A 26,601-nucleotide genomic window follows, 5' to 3' on the forward strand; every position below is an offset into this window, starting at 1 on the left:
ATCTTTCATATTTACAAAAATCTCTTCAAACCAAAGCACTCGAAAATCTTCTGGGAAAAGTATAAAAAGTCTTTATTCACATGGCTTTACAATTAAAAACATCAAAAGTTCACAGACGCATTGCAGCTAACTTGTCTTTATCAGGGTGTATTTTAAGTTGACTCAACAACTGATGTTTTCTTAACAAGGTTTGGGAGGAGCACGATCATATAATCAACCAATTCGGCACAGGTGTAATTCGTTTAGCCAATCATCCTAACCAGCACAACAAACATATATATACAGACTGCCTTCTTACCTCTGTCCTGCAATAGTTTCTTAGCATCCCTCCTCCACCCCAATTCCCCACTTCTAATCTGTTTTTATCCCATACTAGGGATAGGGGGAGTTCTCTGGTTTCGGCCTGCATTCCAGGCCCGGAGCCCTCCCCCAGGACAGCACGCCAAAATATGCTTTCTACATGCTCAAGCAGATTAGATCTAAGGGTGAACTCGTGAAATTGTTTTGTACAATGTAGGGGACTCCAACACAATATTAGGATATACTTCAAAATGCCATTTGACCTGCTCATTATTAATATGGAACGCCAAAAAAAATGTTCAGCAGAATTTTTGAGCTGCTCACTTCCATAAACTGGGAGTGACAAAACTGTCTTTTTAAACTGTTCCTTTTAACAGTCTGCTTTTGGAGTGGAGTGAATTGTTCATGCAGTGTGTTCTTTTTGGCTGTGAGCGGGTACACATCATTCACACGTGGCCCGTCTCAGGGGTTCAGCTGGACAGTTGATCCTCTGACAGGCCAAAGTTTGAATTCCCATCACGATTCTCCTGCCTCCCTTTAACTGACAAACACCTTTTCCCCTTCCCCTCATCCTCTGATCCTCCCTCTCTCATTCAGCACAAGCGGCTGGAAAATCAAAACTTAAATCTCTTTAATGTCTCAGTTGTTTCTTCTTGACAGCAAAGACATTAAATAGAGAGCAAATGGACACTGATGCTGAAGTTTCCTGCTTGTCAGTATCTCACATGTTTCTCCTCTAGAGTTTCAGAGGAGATCTTAAATGAAACACGAGTGAGAGTCTAGTGAGTTATGAAAGAGCAACTTCTGGAGTTTTCTTTTGATGTGGGTTTTTTCTGAGCACATGTTTTTTAGCCTTGTTTTTTGTTGATTCAATTTCTTACTTTCGTTGCCTATTCAAAATCCATTAGGGCCAGGCACACAGAGGGAAACTGTGTAAAAATGCTCTTTAAATGACAGAAACAGGGCTGCAATTTTCTGTGGCAGATTCACTGAGAGATCCGATGACATTGTCTTTCATGCTGTCTTGGACTTGCACTTTATTCTGTCTCTTCAATTCCTCTTTTTATTGCTGTACCATAATATGCCTTTTGATTGTGTTTGATTGAATACGTACAGCTCTGAGACTCTACTAATCTGAAGTACTCTCACATCATTTTCAAAGGCATTGAGGAACGGGTAGACAGCTGAAGAGCCTATTGTAGGGCTGAGCTTACCAGGGTTATTATAGTTAAATGAAACTGAAATAATAAAATACAATAAAATAATAAAAAGTGGCGTTTTCATTTAGTTTATCTTCATGCACTAAAATAAATAAAACTAACTGAAATTAAAAAAAAATTATATAGACATATTAAAAAGTTAATAAAAATGGCAAAATTACTAAAATTATTAATTACTAAAATTTTAAGTTACGTAATTTAATTGAAATTACACTGAAAAAAATGAAGACAAATTAAAAACAATAAGAACTATAATAGTATGTCTGTTATACTAAAATAACATTGAAAACTACCCATTTTATTTTATAATATATTTTATGTTTGTCATTAATAATAGTAATAATAATTATTCTTATTTTATTATGTTCATTTATTTATGATGACGACAGTGATGATGTTTTTGATGTTTTTATTTTTTATTTATCTATTAATTATCAACATCATCATCATCATTACTATTTTCATCATTATTATTTACACCTTGGATGCATTAATTCGGTCATCATTTATTAAATCAATTATAGGATGTTTAATTGGTCATATCAGTAAAATATATGATTATATTAATTATATATTTTCATATTTAGCATAAACTAAATTTGAAAGCATAAACTGCAATTTGGTAAATAAATAAATATATTTAGTTGTTTTATTTATTTATTTATTTATTATTATTTTGCTTAAATTAAACCAAATAATAATAATACAATAAAAAGTATCATTTAGAAGTTATGCCAAATTCTATAATTGTATTAATTGCATAATATGTAATATTTTAAGCATAAACTCTAATTTTGTATATATATATATATAGAGAGAGAGAGAGAACAAGATGTAAGATAAAATATGCAAGAATAAAGATTCTTAATTTTAAAATAATTAGCATTTTAACATAAGTTGTGAAACTACAGTATATGTTTTATTGTAAACTAAACAGACATGTTAAACAACTAATAAAAATGGCAAAGTTACTAAAATTATTATGTACTAAAATTTTTTTGTTGTTAATATTATCCTTTTTTATTATTTACTATTTATTCATCATCATCATTGCTATTTTTGTCTTTATTATTATTTACACTTTGTGTGCATTAATTCTGTCATCATTTATTAAATCTATTATAGGATATTTGATTGGTCATATTAGTGGAAACGGATTGGTATTTTTTTCAATATTTTTTTATTTAAAACCTATTTCTATAATACTTCGATTCTACAACAAAAGTCCTCCGTATCCTGCTGCCTGAACTGAAAGCGCATACCTCAGCTATATAAGCAGACACCAAGCAGCTGAAAGATCTCTAAGAATCAGCAGCCAACACTCCTTAAGGTCAAACCCAGCGAGTGGTCAGTAACAGCGAGTGTCTAATAATGGCACACTTGAGCGGTTAGCCTGCCTAGGGCTGATGCAAGAAGTCCACCTGGATATAGAGCAAACCACTCTGGAGATCCTGCTGGCCTGGAGCTGTTCTCCAACACAATGTTTACGTATGCAAAGCTCTCCTCTCCTGCTCAAACTGAGGAACCGCTGGGCTTTGATCCACATTTACTGCCACAATTCTCTGGGGGAAAAGCTCATGGAAATGCAAGCCAAGGAACAACGGAGTAACCTAGGGCTGCTAGCTCAGCACTTTGAGTGCCTTTGAATAGAGCGCAGTGGGAGACTCTGGACAAATGTTTGCTGTGGCAGTTTTAGCCGATAACATTTGTAAGCTGTCCCATAATACTGAGAATTTTTGTATGAAGTGCCCACATGCTGTGCTATACGTCAGATACAGATCAAACCAAATCAGCAGGTCTATTCTAAAGCAATACGCAGAAGAAAAAAAAAACTTGATTTTCAGTAAAATTGCAAAAAGTATATAAGAAGAAATGGTAACACTTTACAATATAAAACATTAGTTAGCTACATTAGTTAACATGAGCTAAGAATGTTACTGTATATATATAATTTAATATTAAAATGTCAAATTATTTATAATTATTAATTATACAGTTTAAGTCAAATGTTTACATCCCCCTTTCAGAATCTGCAAAATGTTAATTATTTTTACCAAAATAAGAGGGTTCGTACAAAATGCATATTGTTTATTTAGTACTGACCTGAATAAGATATTTCACATAAAATATGTTTAAATATAGTACACAAGAGAAAATAATACTTGAATTTATAAAAAATGACCCCGTTCAAATTTTCACATACATTTGATTCTTAATACTGTGTTGTTAACTGAACGATCCACATCTGTGTTTTTTTGTTTGTTTGTTTAGTGACAGTTGTTCATGAGTCCCTTGTTTTTCCTGAACAGTTAAACTGCCAGCTACTCTTCATAAAAGTCCTTCAGGTCCCACAAATTCTTTGGTTTTCTAGCATTTTTGTGTATTTGAACTCTTTCCAACTGTCACGAATTGAGTCGTCCTGTCATTAACTCTTGCACTACACATCATGGACTTCAGCCCCCACAAGCCACTGCACTCATCACTGCTCACACCTGCAGCTCATTCACACACACACAGCTGCAGCTCATCACACGGACAGCTTATATGCCACTCACACACACAGCTTCCTCTCGAAGTCTTGTATTGCCCCGGCTGCATTTCTAAGCGTTTTCCCAGTTTCCTAGTCTCCGTGTTTTCAGAGTTTACTAGTTTATTCCTGGTTTTGTTTCCTGTTTTGCCTTGTTTTCTCTGTTTGTTTCTGTTGTTACTTTGGACTGCCCATTTGGTTTTTGACTCACGCTTGGTTACTGGTTTACTCTCTGGATTATCTTCGCTGTTGTTGTTTGCTGGTGTTGACCCTGTTTGCCCCGACTACGATCTTGACAATAAAATGCTGCAAATGGATCCGCACGTCTCAGTCTGACTCCTTGTTACACCAACAATGACTGGACGATTTTGAGATCCATCTTTTCACACTGAAGACAACTAACAGACTCATATGCAACTGTTACAGAAGGTTCAAACTCCTACTGATGCTCCAGAAGGAAAAACTATGCATTAAGAGCCGGGGGTGAAAACCTTTGAACCAAATAGAGATGTGTACATTTTTCTTATTTTCCCTAAATATCATATTTTTCTTATTAACACGACATAGTTACATGTTTCCCAGAAGACAAAATATGTTAAATGTACCCTGATCTTTAAATTCCAAAAGTTTCCACTTTGAAGTATCAATGAGCGTTTGAACCTTCTGTAATAGATTCATATGAGTCCCTCAGTTATGAGTCCCTCAAAATCATACAGTCATTGCTGGAAAGGGTTCAATTACACAAAAATGCTGGAAAATCAAAGAATTTGTGGGACCTGAGGGATCTTTCTGAAGAACAGTGGGCAGTTTAGCTATTCAGGATAAACAAGGGAATCATGAACAACTATCACTAAACAAAAAAACACAGCTGTGGATCATTCAGGTAACAACACAGTATTAAGAATCAAGAGGATGGACATAAATATATCTCTCATTCAAATATTTATACATCAGAAATGAAGTGAACCGTCATGTTCAAAAAGAACCAAATTTAGCTGTGTTGTATAATGCTGTTAAAATAATTTTTTGTATTTGTTTTTTTTTTTTTTTCCCCAAAGCTGGTGGCATCTGATGGCGTTCAACAGAGCAGACCCGTGACGGTGGACATCCTTGTCATCGATGCGAATGACAACACGCCTGCTTTCAGTCAGGTGTCCTACAATGTGGAGCTCTTCACTAATATGCTTCCTGGAGAGACCGTCCTGCAGGTGAGGACAGTTAATACACAGCACTACAGCTCAGAAACTTCCTCTTTGCTTATGAGAAGCCATTTATGAATCATTTATTCAGAGCGGAGTGTTTGTTGAGAACTCTAAATGTGATTTGGAGTGTGAAATGAACTCGCCGCTATGTTTGTTTCATTAATAACTAAAGATTCTAGTCAAATTATTGACTCAACAGTGTCTGGATTTTTTTCCCAATGAAATAAGTGAAAAATGCATCGAAAAGTGAAGCAAACAGTCATTCAGCTAAATGAACACAAAGGAGAGCAGGCAATAAAGCAACTCTTTAAAGAAAACCAGATCATATGAACCGGAGCTAATGAACTGCAGTGAGTCATACTGCGATCTGTTTACATCTTTAACCAGACTTACTGAACCCCATTCAAATGCCTAAACTATCATTTTTCTCCCCAGGGTGCATTGTAAATCATTTGTATAGATTTTTAGGTTTATTTTTTAGTTGTTTTGCTTCATTGTTGAGGGGTAACTGCCTACTATAAATTGCAAAGTTTCTAAGTTTAGTTTGCTTCCAGAATAAAAATTTCCTGATCATTTACTCACCCCCATGTCATCCAAGATGTTCATGTATTTCTTTCTTCAGTTGAAAAGAAATTAAGGTTTTTGAGGAAAACGTTCCAGGATTGTTCTCCGTATAGTGGACTTCAATGGAGATCAACAGGTTGGAGGTCCAAATTGCAGTTTCAATGCAGCTTCAAAGAAATCTTCAGAAAGATGGAGGAAAAATTGCATCTCATTTTCTCCTCCAACTTCAAAATAGTCCGACATCATTGTTTTACCTTTGTTTGTAAAGGATGTTTGACTTTCTTTGCACGTTTACTTTGTAAACACTGGGTCGGTACTCCTGCCTACGCCTCGCCTGTGATTACGTAATGCATGAGGTCGAGCTTGTGCAAGACAAGCATTTGTGGTTAAAAAGTATATCAATTTTTTTTTTTTTTTTAGAAAACGATCGTTCGTTTTGCTAGATAAGACCCTTATTCCTCGACTGGGATCATGTAGAGAGCTTTGAAGCTGCATTGAAACTGCAATTTGGACCTTAAAACCATTGACCACCATTAAAGTCCACTATATGGAGAAAAATCCTGAAATGTTTTCCTCAAAAACCTTTCTTTTAGACTGAAGAAAGAAAGACATTAACATTTTGGATGAGTAAATTATCAGGAATATTTTATTCTGGAAGTGAACTTATACTTTAACTTTGTTTTAGTTGTTAAATTCAATTCAATTCTAGTTTATTTGTATAGCGCTTTTCACGATACAAATCGTTGCAAATCAGCTGTACAAAAAAAGTAGGTTACTACAATATACTGTATTTATTTTATAGTTGTGTCATCGCTTTCAACAGTGCAACTTTAAATTTCCAGTAACAAACTACTTTTTCAAAAAGTAGCATGGTAAAATGACTGCAGAATTTATTCAGTTTATTTGATATAAGTCTTTGCAAAGCTTTTTTTATTGTAAAATATTTGAATAAATATTTCATGACGTACAGTGCTTTGCCAAAGTATTCATTCAAATTGTATTTTTTTATTTTTTTATTTTTTACATATTTTGTAATGTTGCTGCCTTAAAATTGCATCAATCTACACTCCATACACCATAAATGCATAATGCATTTCCATTGCATAAGTATTCCTACCCTTATCTTGGACAGTTGAAATTTAGTTCAGGAGCATTCATATTGCTTGTAGATGGTACTACACTTTGAGAGAAGTTAACCTGTGGCACATTCAATTGAATGGGTATGATTTGGAAAGGCACACGTCTGATTAAAAGATTTAACAGCTGAAAATGCAGATCAGAGCAAAAACCAAGCCCTAAGGTAAAAAAAAATGCCTGTAGGGCTCAGAGATAAGTCATCATCATCCGGAGAAGAGTTACGAAAAAATTCTGCTGCATTGAAGGTCCACAGAAGCATGTAGTCTCCGTTACCCTTAATGAAAGAAGTTTGAAACAACCCTGACTCTTCCTAGAGCTGAGCAATTGATGCAGAAGGGCCTTGGCTAGAGTTGTGACCAAGAACCTGATGGTCACTCTAGTTGAGCTCCATGATCATATATGCATATAGGAGAAACTTACAGAAGTACAAACATCACTGCAACACTCTATCGATCTGGGTTTATGGTGGTGTGGCAAGACTCAATCCTCTCCTCAGAGAAGACACATGAAAACATGAACCTCAATTCCAAGCATCATGTTTGAAGAAAACCAGGCACTGCTCATCACCCGCAGAGTACCATCCCAAAAGTAAAGTGTGGTGGTAGCAGCCTCATGCTGTGGGACTGAGGGACTCTTCAGAGAAGAAGAAAAGCTCAGTGCACTGAAATATTGAGATAGCCTTAACAAAAACCCAGTCCAGAGCATTCAGAACCTCAGACTGGGCACAAAGTTCACTTCCAACAGGGCATTGACCCTAAGCACACAGCAAGAGTGGCTTATAGGCAACTCTGTGATTGTCCTTGAGTGGCCCAGCCACAGCCTGGGCTTGAACCCAATCAAACATGTCTGCTAGACCCCATCCAAGCTGACAGAGCTTGAGAGTTGAAGTGAGGTGAAGAATGGCAGATAATTGCCAAATGTTGCATCATACCCAAAAAGACTTGTAAAGGCTGTAAAGGTGCTGTTAAGGGTATGAATACTTATGCAATGTACTTATTTCTTTTTTTGTATTTTTAATACATTCATGAAATTGTGACAATTCTGTTTTTGCTTTGTCATTATGGTGCATGGAGTGTAGATTGATGTGGGAAAAAAGGATTTAAAACAGTTTAATATAAGGGGTATGAATACTTTCACAAGGGGATGTAAGTGTCACCCTCCATTAATATCTTTCCAAATAAATGTATTTTTTAGCTTTTAGTTTTAGTGTGAATTAGAGGTTGAATGCATGTATTCATGAATATATTTTTCCATTTATAGCTCCACTATATTTCACTTTTCATCCTAGTAGCTTGTTGTTTAGCTACTGTAACTACTTTTTTAGCTTCAGCCAAGCTTTTTTTGAGTAGCTTTTCTATAATTAAATTGCTTTAAATTATTCAGTTTCAAAGTAGCTTTCCCAGCACTGATTTGTTCAGATGACCTGTTCATCTGTCGCTCTCATTCTGTCTCTTTCTTTTGCCACATTTTGTGAGCGACAAATACTTCTAGGTACATCAGTGCATTGAAGTTCAGTTCAACAACTTGTTTAGCTTGATATATTACCATAATGCAGCTTAGGTTGTGTATTTGGTCGTAAAATGCAGTTGACACTCCTGTACATAATCAAACTCTGTTTGTATAGAGCAGGATTAAGCTCTCAGAAGACAAATGACAACTATTTTCATCTGCATTGTGAAAGTGGCTTGTGCAGGCATGGTGGGCTGACAAAAAGTGGGACAAAATGATATAAAGTGAACATAATGTATGCTTTTCTGTCCCTCAGGCTATGGCATATTCTCTCTCTCTCAGTAATGATTCTCTCAGCTTTATTTTGGCACTCTGCTCATGTTCTGCTCCGCCTGTGTTTGTCTCATTCCGCCACGGCTGGGTCACGATTCAGAGGAAAATCAGTCACATAAAGGCCTGTAGTTTCTCTTGAAATAACAAGCCGCCCGGATCCTGCTGAAATGAGGTCACAGGTCGCAGCTAGGTCAGCCGGGCCACTTGGATGTGTTTTATAAGCCATATTTGGAGCGCTTGAGTGTGTGTGTGTGTGTGTGTGTGTGTGTGTGTGTGTGTGCGCGCGCGCGTGTGTGTGTGAGTGAGTGATTTTTTTTCAGCACTCCAAGCTGAAGGCACGGCGGTATGGCTCAGTGCTTCTGGAGAGTTTTCTCAATAATGAGAGCCATGGATGGAGGTGGCGGTTTCTTATTAGCAGGACTTTGAATTAATTACCCTTAGGGTGTATTTATTGCCCTGCTGCTTTTAAAGACGATAACGTTCTGAGTTAAGTGTTTACATCTAAATGTGCGTCTTTGAACCTAATCAAAAGTGTTTAGTCTTTGATCTGTACCTTTGTGTTTGAGAATTTATCCTGAATAATCATATTATGCTGCTTTTAAACCTCATTAATACGGAGAGTCTAATCTGCATTTTAATAAGGATGGATGGATGGATTTTCTGTTATGGTTGATTTAAAGTAATGAGTATTGAGTTTTAAAAAAAAGAAAAAGTTCAGCGAGTAGAACTAAGACTTTATCTGTGTATATTATGAGAAAATTACCAGGCTTTAAAGCACAAAACCTTGGTACCATGGTTTTTAAAACCATGCATTATAGGAGTACTATGGTATTCAGTAAAGTATACTACCAGTTAAACATTATTATATTATATTATTATTATTAGACTATATTAGAAATAAATAAAAGGACATTCATTTTTCAGTCCTGGAAAAGTCATTGATATTAAGAAAATACACAAAATTGGCAGGAAAATGCCATGGAAAATTATATGGTGATATGTTATAATATATTAAAATATCTAATTGTAATTATTTTATATTCTTATTTTAATCTATTATTAAATGTATAATTATTATAATATAAATATATATTTTTTACCAAGCCTACATTTCTTTGATCCAAAGTACAGCAAAAACAGTAAAATTGAGAAATTTTTAATATAATCGATTTTAAAATGTAATTTATTTCTGTGGTTTCAAAGCTGAATTTTTAGCATCGTTACTTCAGTCACGTGATCCTTCAGAAATCATTCTAATATTTTGATTTGCTGCTCAAAAACACATTTATTATTATTATGTTGAGTAATAATAGCTGTAATAATAGTAACAGCTGAGTAGAGTTTTTCAGGTTTTTGCTGTACTTTGAATCAAATAAATGCAGGCTTTGTGAGCAGAAGAGACTTCTTTAAAAACATTAAAAATCTTGTGAATATATATATTGTTTTGAACTTATTCTTTTAGTTTTAAACAATTTTATTGATTTGTAATTGCTGTTTGTGTGTGTATTCTCTTTAAAATGAGTTAAAACAAAGATGTTACCAGCCTAAATATATTCAAATCCTAATGCATTACCATATCACTTTTTGGAAAGGTAATATCAAACTGTTGTGACACAGATAATGAAGATCAGTGTGAAATAAATGCATATGGTTTAAAATAATAATGTCTCTGTTTGTTCTGTCAGCTCACAGCTCAGGACGCTGACGCTGGTTTAAACGGCCTCATCACATACGCCATCCTGGCTGGAGATCAGGGTGATTTCATCATCAACAATCGCACAGGACGAATCACATTAGCACCAGGGGTCACTCTGACCGTCGGCCGTTCCTACGCACTGACTGTCAGAGCATCAGACAATGCCCCAGACACCGAGAGGAGGTCAGATGTGACTTCATTACATCAGTTACATCTCTGAGTGTTTGCTTGTGTCGTTGGTCTTTTATTTTCTATGTCACTCTGCGTGTAGGAGCTCCATAACTACAGTCTACATAGAGATTCTGCCACCGAACAATCAGAGTCCACCACGATTCCCCCTACAGACCTACAACTTGGAGATCAGCGAGGCCATGAGGATAGGAGCCATACTGCTTAATCTGCAGGTAAACACATAGATTTAACTTGAAATGGAATATGAACTTGCTGTTTACTGCATACTGTACAGTATACTCTAAAAACAGCCAACTGTTTTATTTAAACATTGTCATGCAAAACAATGTAATTTCGTCCCATCTCACCTCATCTTGTCTCCTCTTATCTTCTTATCTTGTCTCATCTTGTCTCCTCTTATCTTCTTATCTTGTCTCATCTTGTATCATCTTATCTTCGTATCTTGTCTCATCTTGTCTCATGTCTTCTTTGTATGTTGTCTCATCTTGTATAATCTCATCTTTGTATCTTGTCTCATCTCATCTTGTCTCATGTCTTCTTCGTATCTTGTCTTATCTTGTCTCATGTCTTCGTATCTTGTCTCATCTTGTGTCATCTCATCTTGTCTCATCTTGTCTCATCTCTTCTTCGTATCTAGTCTCAACTTGTCTTAACTCATCTTTGTATCTTGTCTCATCTCATCTCATCTTGTCTCATGTCTTCGTATCTTGTCTCATCTTTTCTTTGTATCTTGTCTCATCTCATCTCATCTTGTCTCATGTCTTCGTATCTTGTCTCATCTTTTCTTTGTATCTTGTCTCATGTCATCTCATCTTGTCTCATGTCTTCTTCGTATCTCGTATCATCTTGTATCATCATCTTATCTTTGTATCTTGTCTCATGTCTTCTTCGTGTCTTGTCTCATCTTGTCTTATCTCATCTTTGTATCTTGTCTCATCTCATCTTGTCTCATGTCTTCTTCGTATCTAGTCTCAACTTGTCTTAACTCATCTTTGTATCTTGTCTCATCTCATCTCATCTTGTCTCATGTCTTCGTATCTTGTCTCATCTTTTCTTTGTATCTTGTCTCATGTCATCTCATCTTGTCTCATGTCTTCTTCGTATCTCGTATCATCTTGTATCATCATCTTATCTTTGTATCTTGTCTCATGTCTTCTTCGTGTCTTGTCTCATCTTGTCTTATCTCATCTTTGTATCTTGTCTCATGTCTTCATCGTATCTTGTCTCATCTTGTATCATCTCATCTTCATATCTTGTCTCATGTGTTCTTCGTGTCTTGTCTCATCTTGTATCATCTCATCTTCGTATCTTGTCTCATATTTTCTTTGTATCTTGTCTCATGTCATCTCATCTTGTCTCATGTCTTCTTCGTATCTCGTATCATCTTGTATCATCTCATCTTTGTATCTTGTCTCATGTCTTCTTCGTGTCTTGTCTCATCTTGTCTTATCTCATCTTTGTATCTTGTCTCATCTCATCTTGTCTCATGTCTTCTTCGTATCTTGTCTCATCTTGTATCATCTCATCTTCGTATCTTGTCTCATGTCTTCTTCGTGTCTTGTCTCATCTTGTCTTATCTCATCTTTGTATCTTGTCTCATCGTGTCTCATGTCTTCTTTGTGTCTTGTCTCATCTTGTATCATCTCATCTTCGTATCTTGTCTAATCTCGTCTCATGTCTTCTTCATGTCTTGTCTCATCTTGTATCATCTCATCTTCGTATCTTGTCTCATCTTATCTTTCTATCTTGTCTCATGTCATGGCATCTTGTCTCATGTCTTCTTCGTATCTTGTATTATCTCATCTTCGTATATTTTCTCATCTTGTCTTATCTCATCTTTGTATCTTGTCTTATGTCTTCTTTGTATCTTGTCTTCTTTGTATCTTCTTCTTATCTTTGTATCTGCCTCATCTCAGCTGGCCTTATCTTGCCTCATATCATCTCATCTTGTTTCATTTTTATCTCATCTTGTCTCATCTCATCTTTGTATGTTGTCTCATCTCATCTTATCTTGTCTCATCTCATTTTCTTTTTGTTTCATGTCGTCTTATCTCATCTTTGTCTCTTGTCTTATCTCGTCCCATCTTTTAACTTGAAATGGAATATTAACCTGCTGTTTACTGCATACTGCACAGTATGCTCTAAAAAGAGCCAACTGTTTTATTTAAACATGGGCATGCAAAACATGTCAGGAAAATATCTGGAAATTTTTACAATTTTCAATTCTGGGCCTGGGAATGTCTAATGTAATAATTAATAGTCATGCTTTTTTTCTACTTAATATTTAAATCATTGTTGTTGTTCTAAATTAAAATGACTTTTAATTTTTATTTGTGAGCGCAATCTTTATTAAATGGTTTGCAAAAATTCTTATCCAGTTATCACAAATGACTGAAAAAGTATTGAAAATCTGTGGGTTAATAGATGTAGGAATCCTGGTCTTAAGCCTTTGCAGTCCGATCAAATTATTAGCCAAAAAAAGATGTTAGCAGATACATTGGAAATAGAAGGTCAAGTTGAATGCTTCGCATTGTGGGATGCAGTATCCCACGCAGTATGCCCTTTCGTATACTGCACATTTTGATAAATGTAGTAGGTCATTTGGGTATTCTGTGCATGCAAAAAAAATAGCATACTACTGAATGCACAGTAAAGATACTGCTGAAGTAGAGTGTGTGACTACATATAGATCAAATTAAATGGTTTTTATAATTATAATAAAATATGTTATCATTTCACAACTCGAGCACAGACAATTTGAGCCGTCAAACTCAGAAAACAGTGTAATCAATATCAGCTGCGAAGGTGTAGGGTTATAAATTTATATGTGTTGTAAAATGTCACTGATTCTACATTTGTTCATCATGTCCTTCAAGCAGACTTGGCCTTTTCATTTAAGTGTATTGTTATCCTGCTATTGATTTTATGTTACATTGATTTTATGTTTCAACAACCAGTACTTGTCTGAACTACTAGTGTAAACTGAGTGTGAATTGGTGTACTTTAACAGGCTACTGACCGTGAGCTGGATCCCATCTCCTACCAGATACAGAGTGGTGACCCACAGCAAGTCTTCAACCTTTCACGAACGTAAGTTTTCATTAATAAATAAAACCTTATCAATTAAGAATACAGAGACATAGTATTGCATGTATTGCAATTCAGAATAGTCTATTTGTTTGCACATTCTGACCATTCCAACACAGCAATATTGACTCAGCCAATGGTATGAGTTTAGGGACGGGACTATCTGGTACACTGATGGCATATTGGCTATACAGTATGTACATCTGCGCTTCTCTCTACATGAGAATCCCTCATTGGAGGCATGAAGATAAGGCAAACACACAAACAAACTTACAGTGTGAACATTCCGTGGGTGGGAAAGAATGTGTGAGAAATTGAAAGTCTTTGTTAAGTAGTAACATATAGTTGATTTGATAATGACACTTATGACTGTTGTTAGTAGTAACAAAAGAAAGTTAGCAGAGCAGAAGAGCAGTGCCAGTGTTATATACATCTTTTGTCTTATTTTTCTTGTTTCACTTCTTTTGTTTTCTGTATTTTCTTTTTTTGTCATCTATTGTCATCTCACCTAGTCGGTTCTCCACTTTTGTGTCTTCTCCTTTGCTGTGCCTTGCTTTGTCTAATTTCATCAGGTCTGGTCTTATCTTTTCGCATTGTATATATTCTTATCATTTATCTTCTGATCATGTCTCTTCACATCTCATATCACCTTGTTTTGTGTCTTTACACTTCACTACATCATCACTTTATCCGGTCTTATCACTTGTGCGTATAGGAGATCTTGCCTTATCGTATATCATCATCTTGTCTCATCTTATCTTGCATCATCTCATCGTCTCGCCTCATCTAATCTCATCTCATCCACTTTATCTGGTCTTATCATTCTGCATAGAGGAGATCTTGTGTCATCTCATATTCTCATCTCAATTTGCCTTATCTCATCTCGTCTCATCTCATTTTGGTCTCACTTTATCTTTTCTCACCTTTTCTCATATTTCCTCATTTCCTCTCATCTCATCTTACCTCATTTTGTCTCATCTTGTCTTATCTCATTTTGTCTCATCATCTCATCTCGTTTTATCTTCTCATCTTGCTTTATTTAGTCTGATCTTGCCTCATTTTATCTCATCTTGACTCTTCTCATTTTATCCTATCTCATCTTGCTTAATTTTGTCTCATTTCGTCTCATCATCTCATCTCATTTTATCTTATCTCATCTTGCTTCAATTCGTCTTGACTCATCTCATCTTGACTCATTTCATCTCATCTTGCCTCATTTCATCTTATATTGACTCATTTTGTCTCATCTTGTCTAATCTCATCTCATCTTGCCTCATTTCATCTCATTATCTCATCTTGTTTTATCTCATCTCATCTTGCTTCAATTCATCTCATCCTGCCTCATTTGTCTCATCTCATCTCAACTCATCTTTCCTAATTTCGTCTGATCTTGACTCAGCTCATCTTGACTTATTTCATCTGATCTTATCTTATCTCATCTCATATGATCTCATCTTGCCTCATTTCATCTCACCTTGTCTCAATTCATCTCATCTTCCCTCATTTAATTATTAATTAATTATTATTATTATTTCGTCTCATCATCTCATTTCATCTTATCTCATCATGCCTTATTTCGTCTCATCTCATTTCATCTCATCTTGCCTCATTTCGTTTCATTTCGTCTCATCTTGCCACTTTTCATCTCATTGTGTTATCTCATGTTATCTCACCTTTGTATCTTGTCTCATCTCATCTTGCCTCATATTGTCTCATCTTTCATCATCCTTTGTCTCAGTTTGTCTCATCTCACCTTGTCTTGTCTCGTCTCTTCATCGTACAGTATCTTGTCTCATCTCAACCCTTTGTGTCCCAAATTTCTTATCTCATCTCATTTTGTCTCTTTTCACCATATCTATTCTTTTGTTTTGTCAAATCTTACTTCATCTCATCCTATCTCAACTTGTCTCTTCTGATTTCATCAAATCTCTATTAATCTCATGTGATTGGGTTTTCTTACTCTCTATGTCTCATCTCTATTTGTCTGGTCTCTTTTTGTCTCTTCTCTTTTTGTTTCTTCTTTTTGCCTTTTCTCTTCTTTGCTTTGCTTCACTTCAGTTTTTTGTTAAAGTCAGATGATTAATGTCATCAGTAATACCATTGGTAAAAATGTCGGTGGAGAGGTTTTGTGAGGTGACTGCTGAAATAAAACGCTCCTTCATTGATTTGTCTTACAAAGGATTTTTTTTCTGTTGAAGAAACAGCAAAGACAGTTGAAGAGTCATTAAAAAGGGATGTTAAAATTTAAAGACTTTGCCTTGAATGCTATGTGGCCGGCAGAAGGTTTGTGAGGCCGAAAGAAAAGAGAATCCCAGTCACTGAAGTGTTTTATACGGCTTTTTCACAGGCTTCAGAGGACACGTTCAATATCGCTTTTGTAGGGGTCAACTGAGGAGGAATATAATTCTGCACACACGCACACACACAAACATGAGCCAGCAGCACAGCAGCCTGCTTCTTCTGCTGTGTGTGACTGCAATGTTAACAGGATCTTGTCTGTCCATTCTCATCCGCCGACCCCCCCGCACATGTGTGAGCTCACTGTAGGATGAGCCTGGTGATTCGCAAAAATCCTGTTGGTCTACAAATGATAATGGCGTCCCTGTGGCTGGTTTTTTCAGCGCGGATGATCACAGATACTGTTTGTTGAACTGCACCCATAGATACCAATGTTTATTTACCATCTGCATTGTTTTAGCACCAGATTCACCAAAGGAAGTATGCAAATTATGGTCACGACACAAACACACCCAAAATATGTAATCCTGAATACAATTTTCAAGGCACAGTTTCCGATCTTGCAGGTCGTTCGGTGTTCTGAGTGTGTGTCCGACCTCATCATTATGAAAATAATCACAGCTTAAACAGATTCAAAATGGAAAATTCTGCCATCATTTAATCATGTCGTTCTAAAAGTTTGTTCATGCAAATTTTTTTTCTGTGTAATGAAAGTGGAAGAGCTGTCAAGCTCAAAAAATGACAAAAAGCATGTTAGAAGTGTCACAAAAATAGCCTGCATGATTCATAACTCTGAATAGCTACAATAGCTTTGTATGTGGAACAGATGTTGTGCAGCATTGAAAATTGTGCCCTCAAATCTCATTTGTGCTATTTGAGTATTAGCATATTCAAATTTGGTGAATCATGATTGGGTTATGAGACTCAATAATGTTTGTCATTACTGATGTGACACATCTTGAAGCACCGTATTAAATATACACTGCCTTTCAAAAGTTTGGGATCAGTAAGATTTTTAATGTTTTTTAAAGACGTTTCTTCTGCTCACCAAAGCTGCATTTCTTTGATCAAAAAAATTAAATCAAGTGTAATATTGTGAAATATTATTACAATTAAAAATAATGGTTCCCTTCCGGGAACTCGAGCCGCGTCAGGAACGCTATGGGGAACGCCATTGGCGGGCCGCACTCTGAACTATGTCTAACAACCAATGAATGACGGGGGTGACGTCACAGGCGCGGTGACGTCACCAACCAGGAAGTATAAAGCACGTGCGTTTGAAGCCGGCGGCAGCTTTTGTCATTCAGCGAGAGCGCTCTGTGTCTGTGTCTGTCTTGCCATTTCTGCTGTTTTTGTGTCCAGTTTGACACACTTTTATTTGAGTAGAATGGCATCTTTGCAACCTATTAAGAAAAAGAGTTTGATGGTGGTTAAGCGCCCGCATAGACAGTGTGTCCCTCCCTGCCAACGCTTCATTGTTGGTGGGGATACACACAGTCTATGTGTGGTCTGCTTGGGAGCGGAGCATGCACAGTCAGCCCTCGAAAAGGCTGGCTGTGAGCACTGTGAACGCCTGCCGGTGCGTCTGCTTCGCTCCCGGAAAGCCCTCTTCGAGGAGGGGGCTTTCACTAGCGTGCCCCGTGGGTCTGGCCCCGCTTCCGCCGAGGCGGAGCGGCGGCTGCACTCGTGGGGCTCGCAGCTCGATCTGCTGGAGGGTATGGAGACGGGTGATCCCCTATCTCCGCCCTCACTCAGCGGATCGAGCGATCTCCTCCTGGATGTGGAAGCCCGCGCTGCGGTTTCTTCCCCCCGGGAGGAGGTCCCCGAGTTCCTCTTGTCTTCCTCCGAGGAGGTTGACATTGAAAGTGTTACAGAGGAACCACAACCGCCATCACGCTCGCCTCACTATGAGGAGCTCATAGAGGTGCTGACTAATGCGGTAGCCAAATTACACATCACATGGCCCGCAGAACAACAGCAATCACATGAGCCGCAGCGAAGCCGATTAAATGATCGCTTCCTGCGGACAAAGTCAGCACCTCCTAAACGGAGCCTTCCCTTCTTCCCCGATCTCCACCAAGAGCTAGCGAGATCGTGGGAAAAGCCATACTCCTCCCGTCTTTTCTCCCCCGCTGAAAATTATGGAAATGTGGGGGGGGCAGAGGAGAATGGCTATAGGACGATGCCACGGGTTGAACAGACGCTTGCGGGCTATCTGTCACCCGGCTCGGCGTCGTCCTTGAAGGCTCCGTCCTTGCCCACCAGGCCCCTTAAAGTCACTTCTGGCCTGATGGGTAAGGCATACACGGCAGCAGGTCAAGCAGGGTCTTGCCTTCACACCATGGGCATCCTGCAAGCCTACCAGGCTGACCTGCTGAAGGAGTTCAGCAGCGGCGAGGAAGTTAGCGTTACAGAGATGCAAAAAACTGCAGATCTCGCTCTCCGCGCCACCAAGGAGGCCGCCCGTGCTGTTGGGCGGTCTATGGCAGCCCTGGTGGCCGCGGAGAGGCATCTCTGGCTGACCCTGTCCGACGTAAAAGACAAGGACAGGGTCACGCTTCTAGACGCCCCCCTGCAACCATCTGGCCTCTTTGGTGCTTCGGTTGATACCGTTGTGGCCAGGCACCAGGAGGCCCGCAAGCAGGCGGCGGCGTTCAGAACTTTCCTTCCTCGCCGCGTGTTCTCCTCTGAGGCTGCTGCACCATCTAAGAAGCAGCCTCAGCCGTGTACGAGCTCCCATAGAGAGGCACAAAAGCAGAGCGTTGCCGCCCGTGCTCCCCCGGCCCAGCCTAGGGGACCCGGAAAGCAGCGCTCTAAGTCGGGGGCTTCCAAGACGAAGAGGCCTGACCTGAGGGTCGTCCTCCAGTCAAGGAAGTCCTCGGCTAAGCGGCCCTGACGGTTGTGGTTCAGGGCCGTTGAGGGCAGCCCCTCTCGAGGGGGTTTGCACCGTACCTCCAGGTGCGGGTTTCAGACCCCTTCGTGGCCCTCAGGAGATGAGTCAGCTAACCCTGCCAGTGTTACAGGGCGCGGCTATCTCCCGCGAGCATCCTCTAGCTGGTCCGCCCGGAAACGTAGCGGCCCTGGAGAGTTCGCAACCCCCGCGGGGGTTTTCCGAGGAGCTAATTCCGGCGCTTCCTGCCAGTTCGCTGTTACAGGACTCCGAGTTAGTTCCTCAAGTAAATCCAGACACCAGTCCCGAGAGGCTGGTACCCTTAGTGAACTTTCTGGTTCTTCAGCACAGGAAGTATCTCAGGTTCGCTTTCAGGGGCAAGGCTTACCAAGACAGAGTGCTTCCTTTCGGCCTAGCTCCCTCACCCCGCACTTTCACGAAGTGTGTGGATGCTGCGCTGGCTCCACTGTGACTCCAGGGCATCCGCATACTCAACTAACAGTTAGCGGTTCAGCATCGAGGTGCTGTTCTCGCTCACATGAAAGAGTTAGGGTTGAGACTCAACGCCAAGAAGAATGTGCTTTCTCCACTACAGAGGACCACTTACTTAGGCGTAGGGTGGGATTCGATCTCCACGCAGGCACGCATGTCTCCTGCATGAGTCGATTCCATACTGACCGCAGTGAATGCAGTAAAGCTAGGCCAGTCACTCACTGTCAAACAGTTTCAAGTACTGTTAGGTCTTATAGCAGCCGCTTCCAACGTGATACCTTTTGGACTGCTGCACATGAGACCACTACAGTGGTGGCTCAGGACCAGGGGGTTCTCCCCGAGGGGAAACCCACTCCGCAAGATCAAGGTCACGCGGCGTTGCCTACGTGCCTTGGCCATGTGGAGGAAACCCTGGTTCCTCTCTCAGGGACCGGTACTGGGAGCGCCTGGTCGCCGCATCACGCTAGCGGCCGACGCTTTCCTTACCGGTTGGGGAGCGGTCATGCGTGGCCGCTCAGCCCAAGGCCTATGGAACGCCCACCATCTCTCGTGGCACATAAACCGCTTAGAGATGCTGGCAGTATTCCTGGCCCTAAAGAGGTTTCTCCCAGACCTAAGAGACAGACATGTGCTGGTCCGTACAGACAGCACTGCGGTGGTTCACTACATAAACCACCAAGGAGGACTCCGCTCACGCCCCTTATACAAGCTGGCGTACCGGATACTCCTTTGGTCTCAAGAGAAATTCCTCTCCCTGAGAGCAGTCCACATCCCTGGACATCTGAATGTGGGAGCAGACGTCCTGTCAAGGCAGGGGCCGAGGCCCGGGGGATGGATGCTTCACCCAGAGGTGGTGAGGCAGATCTGGAGAGTGTTTGGCCAGGCACAGGTGGACCTGTTTGCGACTCAGGAGATATCGCACTGTCCCCTCTGGTACTCTCTAGTTCCTCCAGCTCCACTGGGGCTGGAGGCCATGGCACAGACGTGGCCGAGGCTGCGTCTGTACGCCTTTCCCCCGATCGCTCTGCTCCCGGGAGTTCGGGAACGGGTCCGTCGGTTTCAAGTGCGGCTGCTACTAGTAGCTACTAGGCTGAGGCCTCGAGTGACACCCAGGGTCCCCACGTGGGACCTCGCTGTGGTGCTAGAAGCTCTCTGCAAGCCTCCATTCGAGCCCATAGAGGAGTCTACGGACCGCGCCCTCACAATTAAGACGGCGCTCCTGTTAGCACTCACCTCCCTCAAGAGAGTAGGCGACCTGCAGGCCCTTTCAGTGGCCCCATCTCATTTAGAGTTTGCCCCAGGGATGGCCAAGGCCTTTCTATATCCCAGGGTCGGGTACGTCCCGAAGGTCCCCTCCCTAGCACCGCAGCCAGTAACACTGCAGGCGTTTTATCCTCCTCCGTTCGCGGAGCCGAACCACAGGAAGTTAAATTGCATGTGCCCAGTCAGAGCCTTAGATGCATACGTCCACAGAGCTGCCACGTGGCGTAGAACAGAGCAATTGTTTGTCTGTTACGGCCCCCCTAAGAGAGGGGGCCCGGCCTCTAAGCCCACTATCAGTAGATGGATCATCGATGCCATATCTACAGCATACGAGTCCTCTGGTCTCCCATCCCCGATGGGACTCAAGGCTCACTCTACTCGAGGTCCGTCGGCCTCGAGGGCTCTGACGGCAGGTGTCCCAATACAAGACATCTGCAATGCTGCGGGTTGGTCCACGCCCCTAACATTCGTTAGGTATTACGAGCTCGACCTCAGAGCCGCTCCAGGCTCGGCTGTACTCTCGGCCTAGTGCGCTAGGCCTAGAGGGTCAGCCACCTCCCTAGCCAGGAGGAGACTTCTCAAGGCGCATTCTTTCTGCGGAAAGAAGAGAAGTCGTTTCGCCACTCATAAGAGATCTGCAAAACTTTACCCCTTTTGTCCGTGCAAGCTAGACAAAAGCCCTTTCAGTCCCTCTTGTCCTGGCAGTACCCCCAGACAAAGGACTAAGACCCCTCGTGAGCCCGAGGGCCGAGGGGTGCCTCTCGCACTGGCTGGCGAACCAGGCAGAGGTCACGGTTCTCGTGTGCCCGAGGGCCGAGAACTGTACAGCCCTCTTGTCCGCGGAATGCTAGACAATGGCTTAATTCTCCTCGTGTTCTGACGCAGGATGCTATCAGACCGAGTGTACTCCGGTCCCTCTGGTTTCTGGCTTTCCCCAGACCAAGGACTAAGACTCCTCGTCTGCCTTCACAGAAGGCCGAGGAGTGCCTCATGCACTGGCTGGCTACCAGGCAGAGGCACCTACTGTCTTCCCCGTGAGCCCAAGGGCCGGGGATTGCAGTGCCCTCTTGTCCGCGTAATGCTAGACAATGGCTTATTCCCTCGCGTCCTGGCGGAGCTCCAGGCCGAGCCTTGGATCCCTCTTGTTCTGGCTGAACCCCCAGACAAAGGATCACCCTCTCCTCGTGTGCCCGAGGGCCGAGGAGCCTTGAGGTCGAGCTCACCGTCCTCGTGGGTCTGCGGACCGAGGACTTCCCACACCATCTGTCCGCCGAGTGCTAGACAGTGGTCATTCGGTCCCTCTTGTTCTGGCTAACTCCCAGACAAAGGACTAAGACTCTGCGTGTGCCTGAGGGCCGTGGAGTACCTCTCGTCCTGGCTGGCGACCAGACAGAGGAAGACTACCATTCCTCGTGTGCCCGAGGGCCGAGGACTACAGGGCCTTCTTGTCCGCGTAATGCTAGACAAGGGCTCTCTCTTTTTCCACCCTGGTTGAGCAGACACTCGCAGGGCTCGGAAATTATGGGGGCGTTGGTAGTCTCGTTCCCCATAGCGTTCCTGACACGGCTCGAGTTCCCGGAAGGGAACGTCTCGGGTTACGTATGTAACCTTAGTTCCCTGAGGGAACGAGACGCCGCGTCTCGGACCATAATTCCCGCACCCTGCGGCGCTCGCTTCATTCCTAAAAGAGCTGCCGCCGGCTTCAAACGCACGTGCTTTATACTTCCTGGTTGGTGACGTCACCGCGCCTGTGACGTCACCCCCGTCATTCATTGGTTGTTAGACATAGTTCAGAGTGCGGCCCGCCAATGGCGTTCCCCATAGCGTTCCTGACGCGGCGTCTCGTTCCCTCAGGGAACTAAGGTTACATACGTAACCCGAGACGTTTTCTGTTTTAATATACTGTAAAATATAATTTATTCATGTGATGCAAAGCTGAATTTTCATCATCAATTACTCCAGTCTTCAGTGTCACATGATTCTTTAGAAAAAATGCTCATTTAGTTGATGAGATTCATCACTGTCCTCAATATAGACTAAGCTTTTTATGTGTGTGATTTCTGTTTTGTCAATTCAGACAAAATGGCTTGAAATGGCATTTATTGGCATACAGCACTATACAAATAATTATTCAGAAATAATTACAAAAAACAATAACAAATAACAATACAATCTTTATTACAAAAGGGTGCTAAGTAATGAATACAATCAAGATAAAAAATATATACGCAATCATAAAAAACAGACATTAATCAAGGCATAATGAAGAAAAAACAATACTTTAATATTATGTACAATGATGGTCTTTGCTTATATTGATCAAGGCAGTTGTTGGTTTTCTGTTTTAATATACTGTAAAATATAATTTATTCATGTGATGCAAAGCTGAATTTTCATCATCCATTACTCCAGTCTTCAGTGTCACATGATCCTTCAGAAACCATTCTGATTTATTAACAATATGCTGATTTATTATCAATGTTGGAAACAGTTTTTGCTGCTTGATAATTTTTTGGAAACTGTGATACTTTTTTAGGGTTCTTTGATGAATAAAAAGGTAAAAAAAATAACAACAGCATATTATCAAAATAGAAATATTTTCTAACAATATAAGTGTTAACCATCACTTTTTATGAATTTAACACATCCTTGCTGAGAAAAAAAGGTATTGTATTTTTTTTATATATCAATACTGTTCCTCGAGCGTAAGAGATTTAAAAACATTAAAAATCTTTTTGATCCCAAACTTTTAAATGATAGTAGTACACATACATATCTACAAGAGCCACATGAACATCCTAAATAAAATCTATCAGAGAGGTTTTAAACAACATAAAGAGTAAATTACATAAATTTCAAGTTTGGGTAAAAGGCTCATTTTCAAATATAGACTAGGATTTTTTTCTGGCTGTAATTTTTGGGAAAATGGCATGAAATGACATTTATTGCCATACAGCACTCTACAAATAGTTATTCAGAAATAATTAAAAAACAATAACAAATAACAATACAATTTGTATTACAAAAGGGTGCTAAGTAATGATTACAATCAAGATAAAAAAAATATATACATATATATACGTAATCATAAAAAACAGACATTAATCAAGGCATAATGAAGAAAAAACAATACTGTAATATTATGCACAATGATGGCCTTTGCTTATATTGATCAAGGCAGTTGTTGGTTTCTGAGGGTGTGCATCTGAAAAATAAATGTAATTTATTTGTCTCTGTATACTCTTTTTTTAAATAGCAGAAAATAAATAAAAAATATGAGAAAATATTTTGATATTAAACCGAGCAATTAAATAGAAAATTTAATGAACGTGTTTTGTGTCTGTTCAGTATAGGTCTTCTGCTGCTGGCCAAACCTCTGGACAGAGAGACCATTGACCAGTATCGCCTCATCGTCACCGCATCCGACGGCCACCCAGGAGGGGTGAGATTACACCCATCCCACAATATCAGCCTATAACACTGACTGACAGCTGCACTGATTCAAACGTCTGATCTCTTCACATCCTCTTTTCATATAATAGGTTTTATGCCACACACCCAGTTGCTTTAACCTCACATCTATACAAAAGCAACCACTGACAAAGCTTGGTATTCATTTGTTAATTTTTTTTTGCGTAGTCATTACTGTCAAAAACTCCTCAAGGATGTTCTGTAATGAGACTCAATGCATGTTCTGTTTAAACAATTTCACCTTTTCAAAAAAACATTTACTTGCATTATCAGCTTATAGCTCCTCTAATGAGAAAATTTCAGCAAACAGAGGAACGCTGGAGTGCTAAATGAGTGCATGAAGCTCATTTATCAAACGCAGGCTGTAGAGCTGATGAAGAGGGAGTTTTCAAGAAAGACAAGCACGTAAAAAGCATTTCGAGGCAGAAGGACGTGCCTTCATCTTTGCGCAACATGACTGAGCAAAATGACTTTCATCTGGTCAAACAAGTCCATTAAATCATTTACGTTTCATGCGGTTAATTAATCAATGCGATTTACCTGACCTCCACCTCTTAAAGCATTATAATGATATCTAATGAAATATTCAGTGCAACTCACGTTCTTGAGATCAAACAGGCTTCAGTGGGCTTCAGCGCATTCGTCTCGCACTTGTCTTTGAGTCAGTGTCTATGTGTGTGTTTTTGATGGGCTTGATGCATTTTGATAGAAATTTAAGGAGAATTTGTAGAGCACCTGAACACGTTTTTGCCAAACAACAACTTCATCTATGAATATATAATTCCCTTTCCAGATTTTTTTACCCTTCCTTCCTTCTTTTTTTTTTTTTTTGGTGAATAAATTTTTCATGCACATCCCACTGGGATTTAAACTCTACATGCTGATCTTGACTGATCGGTTGAATTTATATTCATCACTGTGTGCTATTAAACTTTTAAGCCCCAGGAACTCAATTGCTTATGATTTAATTACATCTCTGCAAATGTGTTTCTGGAATAGAGTCAGAAACTAAATGGTGACACTATTTTTTTCCCCCAGAGAAGTCATTTTCAATATTTTAAAAAGGCAACAAAAAAGACTGACAGACAGCAGCAGGGTGAATGTCAGAGTGAATGCTGTGAAAGGTTCAGGGTTTGACAGCGAGTGCACACTGAATTCCAGGGTTCAGTAGAACTGTCAGGACTGTGCTTTTTGTAGGTTTATAGGCACAAACAAACTAACAAGTCCTTTGTAAATCTGCAAAAACCTTAATCTGAACATTATTTTTTTATTTGGTATTTATTTCCATTTTATTCTGTTTTATTTTATTTTCAATTTGGTTTAGTGCTTAGTTTTTATCTTATTTATTATTAATTATTATTGGGTTTTTTTAGGGCTGCAGAAGTGAATGCTGAAACTAGGATCATTAAAATATTTAATGACATTTTATTTCTCGGTACAGACTAGTGTTATTGCTTTTTAGTGCCTTAAATATTAAACCAAGTAAGTTTTTTTTTATTAACTAAAATGAATTGGCTTCTCTCTATTTTATTACCTATTTGTCTTTGTAATATAGTTTTTTTTATTTAGCTGGGTTGTAAAGCTGTCAAGTTTTATAATATGCCATTTGCTAAACAAAAATAAATAAATAATATTTTATTTTATTATTTTTAATAAACTTATTATTATTTTTTGTTAATACATTTCTTTTATTTCAAATTTGGAGAATTTAGTTAGCAAAAAAGTTTTCATTAATGATTTTATTTTACCACTGCCATAATTATTAAATTTTTTATGCATTTTTTTTTCCAAATTTCGTCCCCCCCCCCCCCCCCCCATTTTAATTTATCTGGATTTCTTTTTCTAGACTCTAGGCAAATTAAATAAAACTACTTACACAATTTAAAAGCAATAGGTTAAAAGTTTTGAAAATTGATATTTTTAAGGCCCTGTTAAATGTTTTATTTTTACCAAATTCTGCGTTTTCCATTAATAGACTGGTTTCATAAAATTGTAATAATTAAAAACATTTAGTAAATATTACTTAAATTATTAATTATAAAAATTTTATTTGAGTAGTAGTAGTATGACTATCATTACATTAGACATTAAAACAACCATTAACAGATAATTGATATATATTTTTTAATTAACTAAAATCAATTAGCTATTTTATATTTCTATTTTATTACCAATTTGTCTTTCTAATTTAATTTAGTTTTAGTTTTTAGTTAGCTGGGTTTTAGTTAGCTGGGTTTGATTAGCTGGGGTTGGGTCAGTCGATTGTAAAGCTGTCCATTTTTATGAATTAAATTTATATAATTTGTAATATTTATGATTTGAAGCATACAAATATATTAGTTTAGCTTTAGTTTTTACTAGTTGTATGTTGTTGTTGGTTTTTTTTGCTCAATGAAATCTTTAATTTTTTGTTTAAAATGTTTTCAAATTCTGTTTTTTTTTCTGTTTTAATGATTAAATTAAAAAATATTAATATAAAAGTCTGATTATTTGAAATCATGAAACTACTTTTTTACATAAAATACAGTTTAACAGCAAGT

The 26,601-nt window shown here is 39.3% G+C and overlaps 1 protein-coding gene across 1 annotated transcript in view; it reads left to right on the forward strand.

Annotated features, from left to right (window-relative positions):
* Positions 1 to 26,601, forward strand: part of pcdh15a (protocadherin-related 15a) — a 213,659-nt gene that overhangs the window by 81,076 nt on the left and 105,982 nt on the right. Inside the window, exons 11-15 of the mRNA XM_073834580.1 lie at positions 5,106 to 5,255; positions 10,418 to 10,611; positions 10,700 to 10,832; positions 13,631 to 13,710; positions 23,939 to 24,032. Of these exons, the coding sequence (XP_073690681.1) occupies positions 5,106 to 5,255; positions 10,418 to 10,611; positions 10,700 to 10,832; positions 13,631 to 13,710; positions 23,939 to 24,032 (651 nt within the window). The remainder of the gene's footprint in view (positions 1 to 5,105; positions 5,256 to 10,417; positions 10,612 to 10,699; positions 10,833 to 13,630; positions 13,711 to 23,938; positions 24,033 to 26,601) is intronic.

The sequence above is a fragment of the Garra rufa genome, chromosome 2 (assembly GCF_049309525.1).
Source record: "Garra rufa chromosome 2, GarRuf1.0, whole genome shotgun sequence".
NCBI lineage: Eukaryota > Metazoa > Chordata > Actinopteri > Cypriniformes > Cyprinidae > Garra > Garra rufa.